At 42.5% G+C, this 13,473-nt stretch overlaps 1 protein-coding gene across 1 annotated transcript in view; it reads right to left on the bottom strand.

Annotated features, from left to right (window-relative positions):
- MAP7 (microtubule associated protein 7) overlaps positions 1 to 10,021 on the bottom strand; it is a 175,580-nt gene extending 165,559 nt beyond the window's left edge. The window contains exon 1 of the mRNA XM_069489158.1: positions 9,955 to 10,021. Within this exon, the coding sequence (XP_069345259.1) occupies positions 9,955 to 10,021 (67 nt within the window). The remainder of the gene's footprint in view (positions 1 to 9,954) is intronic.
- Positions 10,022 to 13,473: the final 3,452 nt, after the last annotated feature.

A 13,473-nucleotide genomic window follows, 5' to 3' on the forward strand; every position in this document is an offset into this window, starting at 1 on the left:
AAAAATGAAACAAAAACAAGCCCAAAAGGGCTTGCATGGATTTAATTCAATCACATAACACGATCTAAGCATCTCACAGGCCAGTGTGCAGCAACCTTCTACTGGAACATTTTGTGCAACATTTTGACAGGTAAAAAGCACCATCCAGTGTGTTTTGAGGATGGCTTTTATGCCAGAGCCAAGACTATGACAGTGTGATCACACAGCTACAATTAGGTCTGCATCAGCATTACATTCCGATGCCCTCATTTTGGAGAGTTTATCATTATAAACAAATATTTGCTTAAGGGAGAAACTTAGCATACCAGGGTATGTCCATCTCTTCACAGTGATGCAGTACTCATCTTTAATAATCATGACCACAATAATTACAACAAACATTTGGTGCTTAGGCTGTGTCAAGCACTGTTCTAAGTACTTTTATGTATTAACTCATTTAATCCCTGTGAGAGCATTACCACTATCCCCATTTTAAAAATGAAGACATTGAGGAAAAGAATGGTTAAGTGACATGCCCAGGATCCTTCAGGCAGTAAGCAGTGGAGCTGAGATTGGAACCCAGGCAGCCAGACCCCAGCGTCCTTACACAAAATAGGTTAGAATTATCCCTAAATAATTGGTCTTCGCTTTGAGAGTGAGAGCTTACAGTTCCACACATGCTCAGTTTTGGTATAATCTTGAAGAGAAATCAAAGATATTCTCTTTTTTAAGGAGCAATCTCATCCAACATCACCTACTGCCCTTTTCATTTGGTCCTAGATCTCACAGTTATGAACACACTAACTGCAAAGGGGGGAAAAGAACAGGAAATTGGTGCTGCCAAACGTAAGCCCTCATGGAAAAGGCTTCAAATCACAACTGATGGCACCAAAACAGTTCAAAAGCAGGCACAAATGCAATTAATTCAGAAGCACTTGTAGACATTTCCTAGAGATGATCATTTGAGGTGATAATCAAAGCATAAGTGTGAATAATCCTGTTGAGAAAAAGCACAGTGATAAGTGCAGAGGTTATCAGCTGGGCCTTGGGCATAGCAGCTTCTAGTGAGGAGAAAGAAAAGAGGTGAAGGAAAGAAAGATTAGCCTCCGGGTGTTAGCATCTGGTCTCCCAGCATGGTGGGAAGGGAGGAGGTCACACTTGTGTCAACTATTAATAGACAGAAGAAACAAGGGCTGGTCTCCAGAGCCAGGGACTTGGTGACTAGAGGTCAGGGGTCACCAGGAAGATCTCTGGGAAAAGTATATAATTTCCTACAAAATACTTTAATATCCACACCAAATTACCCTTTCCTGTGTTGGGGGTGGGGGAAGATGAAGGCAGCATGGTAGCCAAGAAAAGTAGCAAAAAAGCTGATTATCTAATATTTTCTCTACCTGTACATATTCATACATAAAAGTACACAATATGTAAATGAGTATATGTGTGCATATATTTGGCTATTCAAGTGTACTCATACCTGTATTCATATCTGTATTTCCTTTAAAAGTCCTGGGGCAAAATAAGAACTAATTTGAGCAAATTCACTGTATTTAGGGTAATAGCTGTTACGATTTTCCCATGTGATTTCCATAAACAAGGTGCATCCACTTGACACCTCTTCCCATGATGGTCAAGTGGAAATGGTTCTAAACCAGCAGTTCTCAGTGTTGGGTGCACATTGGACCATCTGGGAGTTTTAGAAACACTGCCACTTGGCTCCCATCCCTCAAGATGCTCAGATAATTACCTAGAGTGCTGCCTGATATTTAAATAGTCCCCAGGTGATTTAAACTCACTGCCAAGATTGAAAGCCAATAATCTGAACCAATGATGCTTCAGCACATGAACCCAATTATCGTTTCAACATAACCTGATGGCCAAGGAGTGAGATATATTTAAATGAGCCCACCAGGGCTGTGGTTAAGGGTGTCACTGTACTAATGCAGGCATCTACCATGAACAATCCAGCTGGAACGCACAGAACAGGCACCCAGGTCCTGTGTGGAATGTCTGCCACACTAAAGACTTGGGTCAGGAGCTTCGCAGAACTAGAGGCCTAGATTAAAATCTTGAAAAGCAGCCAGGCTTTTTACTACAGGAACACAATTTACAGCCAATTATTATTATGCAGGCTATTGTCACCCAAGCAGGCCTTGTGTTGGGGCAGGGGGACACTAAAGGAAAGGGTCTTTTCTAGAATTTCACCTTGGAAATTTAAACTTACCCTAGAGTACAGCTTGTTTCTACACTCAATGGGATTAGAGATACTAGTTTTATACTCGGAGGTTATGCCATAGTAAAGGATGGTTCTCTTTACCAGAAAACCAACTCCAAGCAGGAAACTTTCATAGCATAAAAAAAAAAAAAAAAAAAAAACACAGAAATTTTACCTCAAATCAAAACTCTAAACTTAAATATACATCAATTACTGACACTGTTTGTGGAGTGTGGTCCAAATATACCAAAGGCAGTTCTCCCAGCTTGCTCTCTGCCCTGTTTTGTTTCCCTGTGCTCATCTGTGCTATCTAGTCGGGCGTGTCAGTCCTCCCTGGCATTTCCTCATCATTCTTTTTTTCACAACTATTTCTGTAGGAGCATCAAGGGTGAAGAACTGCTGAATGCACTTAATTCTTAATGTCAAAAATTCTGTATATTACTCTTCAAATCAAAATTCAAAGTGGTACCCAATAAAAAAAATCTTACAGATTTTTTTCAACTGGCTATTTCTCAAATTTATTCTAAAAGATACTAAGGAGAATATTTACTGAACAGAAAAACTAAATGTCACTTAAATGTGTAAACAACTATAATTCAGAGCATTGCAACAGTTGAGATAGTAAAGAGGTAGAAAGTACCACCACTGAAGAACTAGACAAAGTCTAAAACTGGACTTTGTAGAAGAGAATAAGCCTAAATACCATATATGTTTAGCACAGAGAACCTCAGACCATGATTGGTGATTAAATGTCCAATGACAGTATCAAGATTTTTAAAAAGCATTGTAAATATGTCAATAATTGAGAACTGGTACTAAGTATTTAGCTTGACAATATAAATTGTGCCAATATGGAATAACCATAAAACAAGTTATATGACCAATATTTCTACCTTTCTAACAAAGAAAGTTATTTTCAAGTTCTGGAAAGCCTTATCTCAAGGGATTAGAAGAGAGATCATTACGGAGAAAAAGAGAACTTGAACTGGCATGGGATGCGCTGTATAATGGTACTTCTGTTCATAATCAACTTCAGAATGCAGACTCTACAGGAAATAAATACTATGGGGAAAAAAGAGAATGCGAGAAAAATAAAGCAGCTGATGTGAGAGCCAAATAAAAACTCCACATTATACCTGGGTTCTGGGACCAAACCTAACCACCTCCAGCTTTTCCTAATTCACATGAGCATTGTTTAGTATCAAAAAGGCACTATTTTACATTGAGGTGATTATAATGCTTTACTCAAAGAACTTGGTGGCTAAAATTTAAAAAGTAGCAATACCAAATGTTGGCAAGGATGTCAGGCAACTAGACTTCATATACACCGCTTGTAAGAATGTAAAATTATACACTCTGGAAAACTTTGGCAGTTTCTTATAAAGTTAAACATGCAGTTACATAGGAGTCAATCATCCCACTCCCTAGGTATTTACCCCAGATAAATGCAAACTATACAAAAACCTGTATGCAAATATTTACAGCAGCATTATTCATAATTCAACTGTTCTTCAGCGGGTGGACTGATAATCTGTGGTACTTCCATATGATGGCAAATTACTCACCAATAAAAAGGAAAGAACTACTGACGATGCAGAATAGCATGCTTGAATTTTAAATGCATTGTGCCAAGTGAAAAAAATTCAGACAGTCTATAATTCCACTTCTATGACATTAATGGAAAAGGCAAAACTAGAAAGATGGCAAACAGATCAGTGCTTGTCAGGGGTTAGGTGTGGAACAAAGCCTCACCAAAAAGGTGCAACATTAAGGAATTTGGGGGAGGAAGAGAATCTTCTGGATTATAGTGGTGGTTATATTACCCTATATGTTCGACAAAACTCAAAGAACTGTCCTCAAAAAAAAACCCATCAAGACCAAAAAAATCCCCCAAATCAGTAAATTTTTTGCATACAAGTTAATTTTGTTTTTAAAAAGTCCCCCTCCCTATTCAAGGATTTGTAAGTTTTTCCTTTCACCAGCAAGCTTTATAGAAGGGTCTATTGAATTGGCAATCTTCACTTCCTAACTGCCTCTCTAACAATCATTTATCATCTGGTACACCCCCAACTCTGCACCAGCAACTGAAATTCCTCTTCTAGGGTTGGTCAGTGATAACTGTAACCATACCACTGTCTTTTTAAAAAATTTCTTCAGCCTTTGAATCCTTGACCTCTCTGTCCCTCTCTCTTGGCAGGTGTGGCATTGCTCAGGTATGCTTTTCCATCTGTCTTCTCTGTTGGCTCCTCCTCCTATGCTTCAAACCTCTCGTCCTCTTGCAGTTTTTCTTTCTGAATTCTCCTCACTTCCAAAGCTTCAATCACTATTCCTTTACGGAATGTATCCCGGGGTCCTGATCCCTATTCTTCTCCTTCAGTCCTGTACTTCCAGTTGCTTATTAGACATTTCCACTTAATAGATCTCTCATATACCACAAATTTTCATGTCTAAAGCAGAGGTTTTTTTTATATTCCTCCCACCAAAACCAGGTCCTGCTGGGCGTGATGGCACATGCCTTTAGTCCCAGAGACCTGGGAGGCTGAAGTGAGAGAATCACTTTAAGCCCAAGAGTTCAAGTCCAGCCTGGGCAACTTAGAAAGACTCCCATCTCTAAAAAAAAAAACAAACAAAAAAAAAACAAAACCCAAGACAAAAAAAAATTAAAAAGAAAAACCCAGTTCCTCCTCATGAGTATTTTCCAATAAACCCATGAGCAAAACTCAAATAAATATTTTCTTTAAGCCTGCGGTACCCAATCCCCGGGCCACGGCCTGGTACCAGTCTGTGACCTGTTAGGAAATGGCCTGCGCATCACTGCCTGAGCTCTGCACCACCTTCCCACTACCCACGACACCCCACTCCCGTCCCCTGGTCTGTGAAAAAATTGTCTTCCATGAAATCAGTCCCTGGTGCCAAAAAGGTTGGGGACCAATGCTTAAGTCAATAAACTAAACTCAAACTTGGACTATGATCTCAAATGTCACCTTTTTACCGGCAATTCTTTGATGCATCCTCTGCAGAATCTTGAAGTAATCATTTTCTTTCCATTTCCACTGCCACGTCAATACCTGGCTATATTTCTGCAGTATCCTCAAAGTTGGTCTGTATGTCACTGAACTCTTCTTCAATGCAATCCTCTTGCCTACCCTGCTATGCTGAAACGAGGATCAGCTGGGTAGACCTGTCATTTCATTGATCTCCAGAAACGATTTCGCTAATCTGGCTAGCTAGGCAGATGTTCCTCATGCATGCTCATGACCCCAGGTGTGCCCTTCCCAAAGCAGCAAAAATCATTCGAAGAGAACGACTTTCCCAGATGCAGAAACTTTGCTTTCATTGGTTAAAGGCACAGCTGAGCTCTTTTGCTAGACCTTGCGGATTTCCAGATTCATGGGTGCAGAATTACTTGATTGATCATGCTTTAATCAATTTATGTTGTTCTCAAGAATCTTCAGCTGTTTCCCCCTGTTCACAGAGGAACACACTAACCACTTAGCTCCGCCTTCAGCCCTTCCACCATTCGGCCCCAATGCGCCATCATTCCTAACTAATCTTCTAGCACTCTTTCTTTGAGCTTTACGTATTTGTCAATATGACCAAAAATTTGCTCTTTTCCACATGTGTACCTTTATTTTTCTCCCTTTTCTCCATCCAAATTAATACGTCATTTACAATTTTTTTTAAGTTTAACTTAAGTGCTATACTCAGTTTGTCCTCCCCGATGGCCAGGAGTGATTCTGCCCTCACTGAAATCCTAATAACCTGCAATTATTTGTTGGTAGACTTTGTCTTCCTTGCTAAATTCAAGGATCATGTGTTCAACAATCTTCTGGCCACTAGAATGCTTTTTTTTTTTTTAAGACAGAGTCTCACTCTGTCACCCAGGCTAGAGTGCAGTGGCATCGTCATAGCTCACTGCAACCTCAAACTCCTGGTCTAAAGCATTCCTCCTGCCTCAGCCTCCTGAGTAGCGGGGGACTAGAGGTGTTTGCCACAACATCCAGCTAATTTTTCTAATTTTTTTTTTTTAAGTAGTGATGGGGTCTCGCTCTTGCTCAGGCTGGTCTCGAACTCCTGAGCTCAAGTGATCCTCCCACCTCAGCTTCTCAGAGTGCTAGGATTACAGGCGTGAGCCACCGTGCCCAGCCCACCATAATGCTTAATGTAAAGAAGGTACATATTTCTTGGTCAAATCATTCTAAGCCTCAACATTTTCAATTCTTACATCAACCTAATGAGGCTTGAGTTTTAAAAATAATTCCTTTAGATGATTATTTCTCACTTATTAAGAGGCAAAGGTGTTAGAATTTCTTTTTAGAGAACATGCCAATATAGTGTTTCATACACATGCCTAACTAATGATATCCCATAAATGCATGCTCCCGAGCATGACTGCCTACTTAGCAAGATGTAAAGGTAACAGCTAGCCACAGAAGGATGGGAGAAAGCTATCTAGTCATCAGAATGAAGCACCTCTACCCTTTAGGATCTGAATTTCAAAAGGGACAAGCTTAATACCAAATTATAGTCTAAGCCCCTATAATTTTTATTTGCGGATATTTAATGTAGACTCTTAGAGCTAAGTGACATCTTAAATATCACTTTTTAATTTGGAAAAATTTAGTGAAGGGACATGACCAAGATCACAAGGAAGCCATGTCCTTCCACCACACAGCCTGCTAAAGAGAGAGAGAGAAAAAAAAAAAAGCAAACCAATTCCAGGTGCTAGGTCATCTTCCACAAAAGAATATAAACAGAATTCACAGATTACAGGTATTATTCCCTTGTGCATCAAAGTATGGTCTCATAAATTAATCAAAAACAACTTTAAATTTTCTTTTAGGTCAGCAGGCTTTAAAAAAAAATAGGTTATCAAATTGGGAAATTATCTCTGCAAACTCGCTTTCCACAGCTTTTGAACATAAACATACAAAGCTTGAGGCAGAAGCAGTTTTGTGAACATCACCCGTCTATGTGACTACTCAAAAAAGCCTAAGAAAGGACTTGACATCCTCTAGTGGCAAAATTGAAAATTTGTTTTCCAGGCAAGTGGTTTTTTTTTTTTTTTTCCTTTTCAGTTCTTGCTTACCTCTGCCTATTGACAAGAAAAATATTATATTAAAAGAACTTTTCATTCTCAAAAAAAAAAAAGTTTTCACCATGACACAAGCAATTTGGCTAACTCTGAGTAGCAGATAAATTATCTATTCCCAGAAACATGGTTTTATTGTTGGATTTATAGAATACCTTTCAATATGCTTAAGGAATGTCTCATTTTATAGAAGGCACTTGACCATTTTCAATCCATCTCTGATATACGAATGCATATAATTCTGAACATATTACAGGTGTTACTTTAATAATAACCTGAGATTCTAAAGTACCCTAAAATTACCTCACAGTCTTTGCACAGGGACATGAGCAAACAAAATGAATCCCTCAAGAAATGCTGCCACTTGAGGTAGAAAGTTTTACTTCTTGATGGTAATAAAAGGCAGAAGTCTCCCTACCTAACCTCTCCCAAAATCTCCATAAAAACCTGTGATAGTTTAAAAAAAAAAAAAATGAGACTTGCAGCATTTGGATGTGTATAATGTGAAATATGCTCATAAGAATAAAGTACTGTTAATACATTGAAGTCCCACATTCAGATATAGGTCGTGTGTTTTAAATATGTAGAAGAACTTAAGTTGTTAAAATTCAAACAATGCTCACTTGTTCTTTCAAAATATGGTTACCCAGGTTCAAAAAAATACATTTACACCTTCCTTCTTTCTTTGGCACCCACTGATGCAATTGCTCTGAGCACTAAAAAGATTAATAGTAAACCAGGGCTAGAATAAGCAAAATGGGAAAAAGATGTGGAACTAGAAATCAGTTTTAAGTTAAATTACAAAGTACAATTATTCAAAAGACTATATATATAAAATGTGCTCCTTGGAAATGGAAGTTTTTAGGCAAAGGTATGGAAGAACTGTTTTCTATGAAAGATGGCAGCCAATTTAATCCCCCTTTTAATGAAACAAAATATTTCACTGACACATGGTTGATTTGTATATTAATTGTTAGAAGCATGGTGAGTTCATTGTTCACATGCTCAGGCACTGAATATGCTACAGTTTGTAGTACACTTATGTCTGAACAAGCTGTTCATATGCAGAGTTTGTAAAATTTATTTTTGAGCACAAACTGATGCATATTAATTCACCAGGACAATTTTGTTTCAGAAGCAGCTCCTCTGTCAGGGTTAGGCATCAAAGCACGAACCATATATTCACAACTGAGGATGCTGCTTTCCTGGGGCCCTCACTTGGGGTTGCTTAGTCCCAATGCCCGGCCCATCAAGTTCCCTAAAGCAATTAATAACAAGGGCATCTCCTCTTCTCCACCCCAAACCAATTTATCAAACGCATTAAGACAAAATAAAACACCCTACAGGAAGTAGCATGACGAAAGTAAACAAGTTCAAGACATCCTGTCAGTCTTAACCTCAGGTATTTCAGCTGAAGGGATTAAGTCATTAGACTTTAGGTGCCCAACCTCTTCCTAGCAATAGCAGATACATAATTTACAAACACTGTTTTATAGCTCTCTGGACCTTTCACATTAAAATAAGCATACCATCTAAATCAGCATCTTTTTGGGGGGAATGAGGGGAGTGATTTTTACATTTAGGAAACAACTGGTTCCAATTATGTGCGTATGGAAGTAGAAAACAGCTTGCGATTGGGAAGTCTGTGATTTGAATTTCCTTTTAAAATAAGAAACTGCCTCATCGCCCCCATCCCAAGTGTAGGAAGATACAGAAACAGCTTACCGGCCAAGAATAGAAGAAAGGGGACAAGGAAGGAGGGACAGATTTGCAAGATAGTCTCTCGAGAAAAAAAAAAAAAAAAAACACGAGGAGAAAAATCGCCTTCATGCCATAGAGAGATGGGTGGGAGGACTTGCTGCTTGTTGCTTGTCTTGGGGATGTGAGCCCCCGTCCATGAGTGTGTCCTGGTGGTTGGGGGGGACGGGGGATCCTCAACACAGAGGCCTGACCACCAAACACCTGGCTGCGGAGCCAATGCTGCTCATTTGGCTTCAAGTACATACTCAAAACAAGAACTCTGACACTTCCAAGTCAAGGAATCTGTTTCCGTCAAGCCCGCACCACAGAACCCCACCATCCTGCAGTGGGTCCCTGGCCCTTCCGAGCCCCCGACCTCGGTGTTCTCGGGAGACGGTCGCAATCGCGGACACCAGGGCGGGGGGCGGGGTGGGCGCCGCTCACGGCGCGGTCCGACCCCTCCGAGGTGCCCCCGACACCCGGTGTGACCAGGGAAGGCGGGAGTGGGGACCCAGAAACTGCTAATCCTGCCAGTCGCGTCTGGCCTAGGATTTTCCGGCTGCTTGTTTGGTTTGGGGGATACGATTTCCCCATTCAACTGAATGAGACCCGAGCCGCGGGCGGGAGGGCAGCGGCCAGCGTTTCTCCATTTCCTCCTCACGCCCGCGCTCCCCGGCACGCTTCCACCTGTTGCGGGAAAGTCCAAGCGCAGCGCCGGAGGGGCGGCCGGGGCCGGACGCCCGCGGCGCTGCGGCGCAGGGCGGGGGGAGGCGCGCTCGGAGCCCGGGTGCGCGGCGCGCAGGACCGGCCGTTCCGGGCCGCGGCCGCACGGGCTGGGGAGGGGGCCGCCGGCGCCAGCCCACCCACCCGGCTCGCCGCCGCCCGCCCGCGCCCGCGGGACCCCCGCTTGCCCTCGCCGCGCAGTCACCTGTTTCACTCTGCACAGCGCCGTTGCCGCCCTTGTGGCTGTCGCCGCCAGCTCCTAGCTCCGCCATGGTGCTCCGATGACGCGCCCGGAGAGCCGCTCCGCCCTCTTCCTCGGCTTGGCTCCCGCCGGCCCCCCGCCTCCCGGGCCGGCGGCCCAGACAGGTGAGCGCCGTCAGGCGAGGGCGGAGGGCGGGGATGGGAGGGAGAAAGCGCCGCCAGCCGCGGACGGCTTGAGCCCGGCGCTCCGGCGCGCCCCCTCGCGGGCAGGTGCGGCGTGGCAGCCGCTCTGATCCACGCCGCCGAGTCTCGGCTGGAAGAGCAGCCGGCGGAGCAGACAACGCAGGCACCTCTTCCCGGAGCTTCCGGCCGCTGCTACAGACCCGCTCCCCGCTCCTGGAGGTCTGGAGGGGGCGTCGGCGAAGCTTGGTGGCCCTACCTAGGGCCTAGGACGAAGGACGGTCCGAGGACCAGCTCAGGTGAGAAGAGGGCTCGGAGACGCTATTCCCCTCTGAACTCTGAAACAGCCAGGTCAGTTTCAGCTTCGCTGGGGCTGGAGTTCATGGTGACAACCACAGGAGAATCCGATGCCACGTGGCAAGCCGAACTGCGCTTTAGGAAGCCATTGCTGGCGACCCAGTCTTTTCACCAGGTCTTCCTATCTGATGAGCCCCGGGCACACAAGTTAGTGAAACTTGTGCTGACTGCTGTGGCTTTTCTTATTCTTGGTTTCCGATTAGTAAACTACCTTGTGACTTCTGGCTTGCTCAGGAAGACCAGGGAAAAAAGCAATAGGCAACTTTTTTTTTTTTAAAAAGAAACATTATTAGCCAAGGAGAAACCAATTTCTTCCCTAACAGGCAAATAACGATGAGTAACAAAATGCTGAGGAAAAAAAAATAAGAAACCTACATAAATGGAAACATAAGGAACAAAACTGAGCAGTGACCAGTTCTGCCTGGTTACAAAGAAATGCACTCCCACGCCCCTGGTTGGCTGAAGATAACCACCAAGTTCTGAACAGTTTAACCTTCTCAAGGACTGCAGCAGCAGCACCTGTCGGACATCAAAGAGTGTCTGAGAACAGTGTTGGATTTCTTGCTAGGGTTAGAATTCTCACCATCTTTGCATGCAAAAGTTGCCACTGTGTATTTCTATTTGGTTTACTTACTGGTTTTCTCGCTAACTAGGTAGAGGTTTTGACTCAAGGACACCTCTGCTATGGTCTGTGATTATGGATTTTCCCATAGTTCCATTTCAATAGGCAAACTGATCATTTAGCAATATGATATTCTTAAATCACATTCAAACCAGTCTTATCAGACTTCTAATCAATAAAAATAAAGCACTAGGTGGCCAATGGTAGTTTTAGATCTCAGCTTGGGCCTCAGCATATTTTTTAGTGCATTAAAACATCAGAGTTTAAGACACTTTTCTTTATCATCAGAAATACTCTTTTAGCTGACTTTAGAGAGCTGAACTTTCCAGAAGAACCCTGGAAAAAGAAAGTGATTAGTTTTCAACTTTCTGATTTACTACTTAAATAAACCAGTGAGTGCTTTCTTTGACCAAAAAAAAAAAAAAAGAAAGAAAGGAAAAGAGAGAAAGAAAAAAGAAAGAAAGAAAGAAAAAGAAAAGAAAAAAAGGTCAAGACCTGTTGATGTTTTTATTTATTTTGCTCACTTGGTTTGGTGTGTGCCTACCTGTTCTTCCATTCTTTCGGTAACTTATATTTCAGTCTGCCACAAGTTAAACAAAAATAAATGCAATAAGGAACACACCAGAATCCTGCACTTAGGCCCTGGACAGACTATGTGTTCCAAAGCTAATGAGGTATCTGCAACAGGGTGGGCTGTTGAATGACTATGCAGAGAGTGGATGGCATCTGTTAAATGTCAAACACCATCATGTTGTACTTCAAGTTGTACTTTACTTGGAACATGGAAGCCATCTGTCTTGAGCTCTCACATCCCTCTCCAAATCTTCATGGTTTGCCTTTCCAGGGGAGAAACTGGACCTCCTGACACCATGTACTCCCCTCCTGCCTCCTTCAGAACCTCATCCCTCTGCTTCTCCCTAATCCCTAAATGCCTCTCCACCCAGGGGCTCTACCCCAACAAACACATTCAAGATTCTTCCTTTGACTTCCCAAACTCCCAAATCTATTGTCATACATTTTGTTCACCAAAGATAATAAAAGTGTGGACTCTGGTGCCATTACTGTTGTTTTTTTTTTTTTTTTTAAAGAGCTATGCCATTTTTCTTGCCTATTTGTAAAAATCAAATTACTTCTTAAGTTTTTTAATGCATCATCCCCTTAGACTTTCTGCAGTACTTGGTCCTCTAACCATCTTCCTCTTGATCCACTACAGGCCCGGTTTTTCTCTTTGGCCAGTCCTTTTATCTCCTTTGTTGAGTCAGATTTCTCCTCCCTTCCAATCTCACCTGAGAACTTCACCCTCCCCATATTTTAAGCCACAGCCTTTCTGTCTTTACTCTCTCAGTGCCCTCATTTATTGTTCACTCCATCCAGGTGACTCACAAATCCAGAATCTATACCCTGGACCTCAGTCCCAACTTCCACCAATGTATTCTCGATGGTCTGTACACATGCTGCCTCAATACCCTGCCATTAATGCCACGTGTCCCAAACCAGCTCCCCCTCCAAACTTTCCCATTTTTGAATTCTCTTATTTACCTAGGTTCAACATCTATCCTTTCCTCTTCTATCATCACTGCCTATAGTCCTCACGTCTTGTCAATTTATCATTTTAATGCCACCCTCTCTATTCCTACTACTCGGATTTCTACAAGACCCTCATTCACATCAGAGAGAGCTTCTGAACTGCTCTGTTCAATTTCTGCTTCCCCTAATTTACCTTACACAACTTCACCAGGTTAATCTTACAATACACAACCACTTTACACATGACACTCCCTTAATAGATTCCCCATTCCTACGTAATTAAATATTAAGTCCACTTCCCCCGCACCCCCTAATCAGGACCTCTCCCCTACCCCATTTTCCTCTTTTTCACTTCTATAACTCATATTTCCAGCCAATGGGGCTTGCTTTTTCCAGAACACCTTTCAAATCCCTGCTTTCTAGCCTTTGTTCTTGGAGCCCTCTGCCCAAAGTGACTTCCCTGATCCTGACTTATTTAATAATACCTTCCCTCCAAGGCCCAGGTTAAGGTCTACCTCCTCCATGAAGCGTGTTTCGCCTGCCTTGGCTTCCAGCAGGCCTCTGAACCTCTCCAGGGGTCACCAGGCTTGTCACTTATCTAGCCTTTAACATAGACTAGGTATGATTTATTGCAGATTTGTCTCTTCAACCTGATGTACATTTTTTGTGCCAAGGACTTTGTTTTCCATTTCTCTACATGGTGTCCATAAAGTCTGGAACCATCAATTATTTTATTTGCTCACAGGCTGCAGATGTCCTTAATGGCATCATTTGCATTGGCTGCATTCTGAACCTGGGGGGCATGGTATAAAATCTTTCATATTGCTATAGTGCCTC

Source organism: Eulemur rufifrons, chromosome 15 (genome assembly GCF_041146395.1).
Source record: "Eulemur rufifrons isolate Redbay chromosome 15, OSU_ERuf_1, whole genome shotgun sequence".
In the NCBI taxonomy this organism is placed as follows: domain Eukaryota; kingdom Metazoa; phylum Chordata; class Mammalia; order Primates; family Lemuridae; genus Eulemur; species Eulemur rufifrons.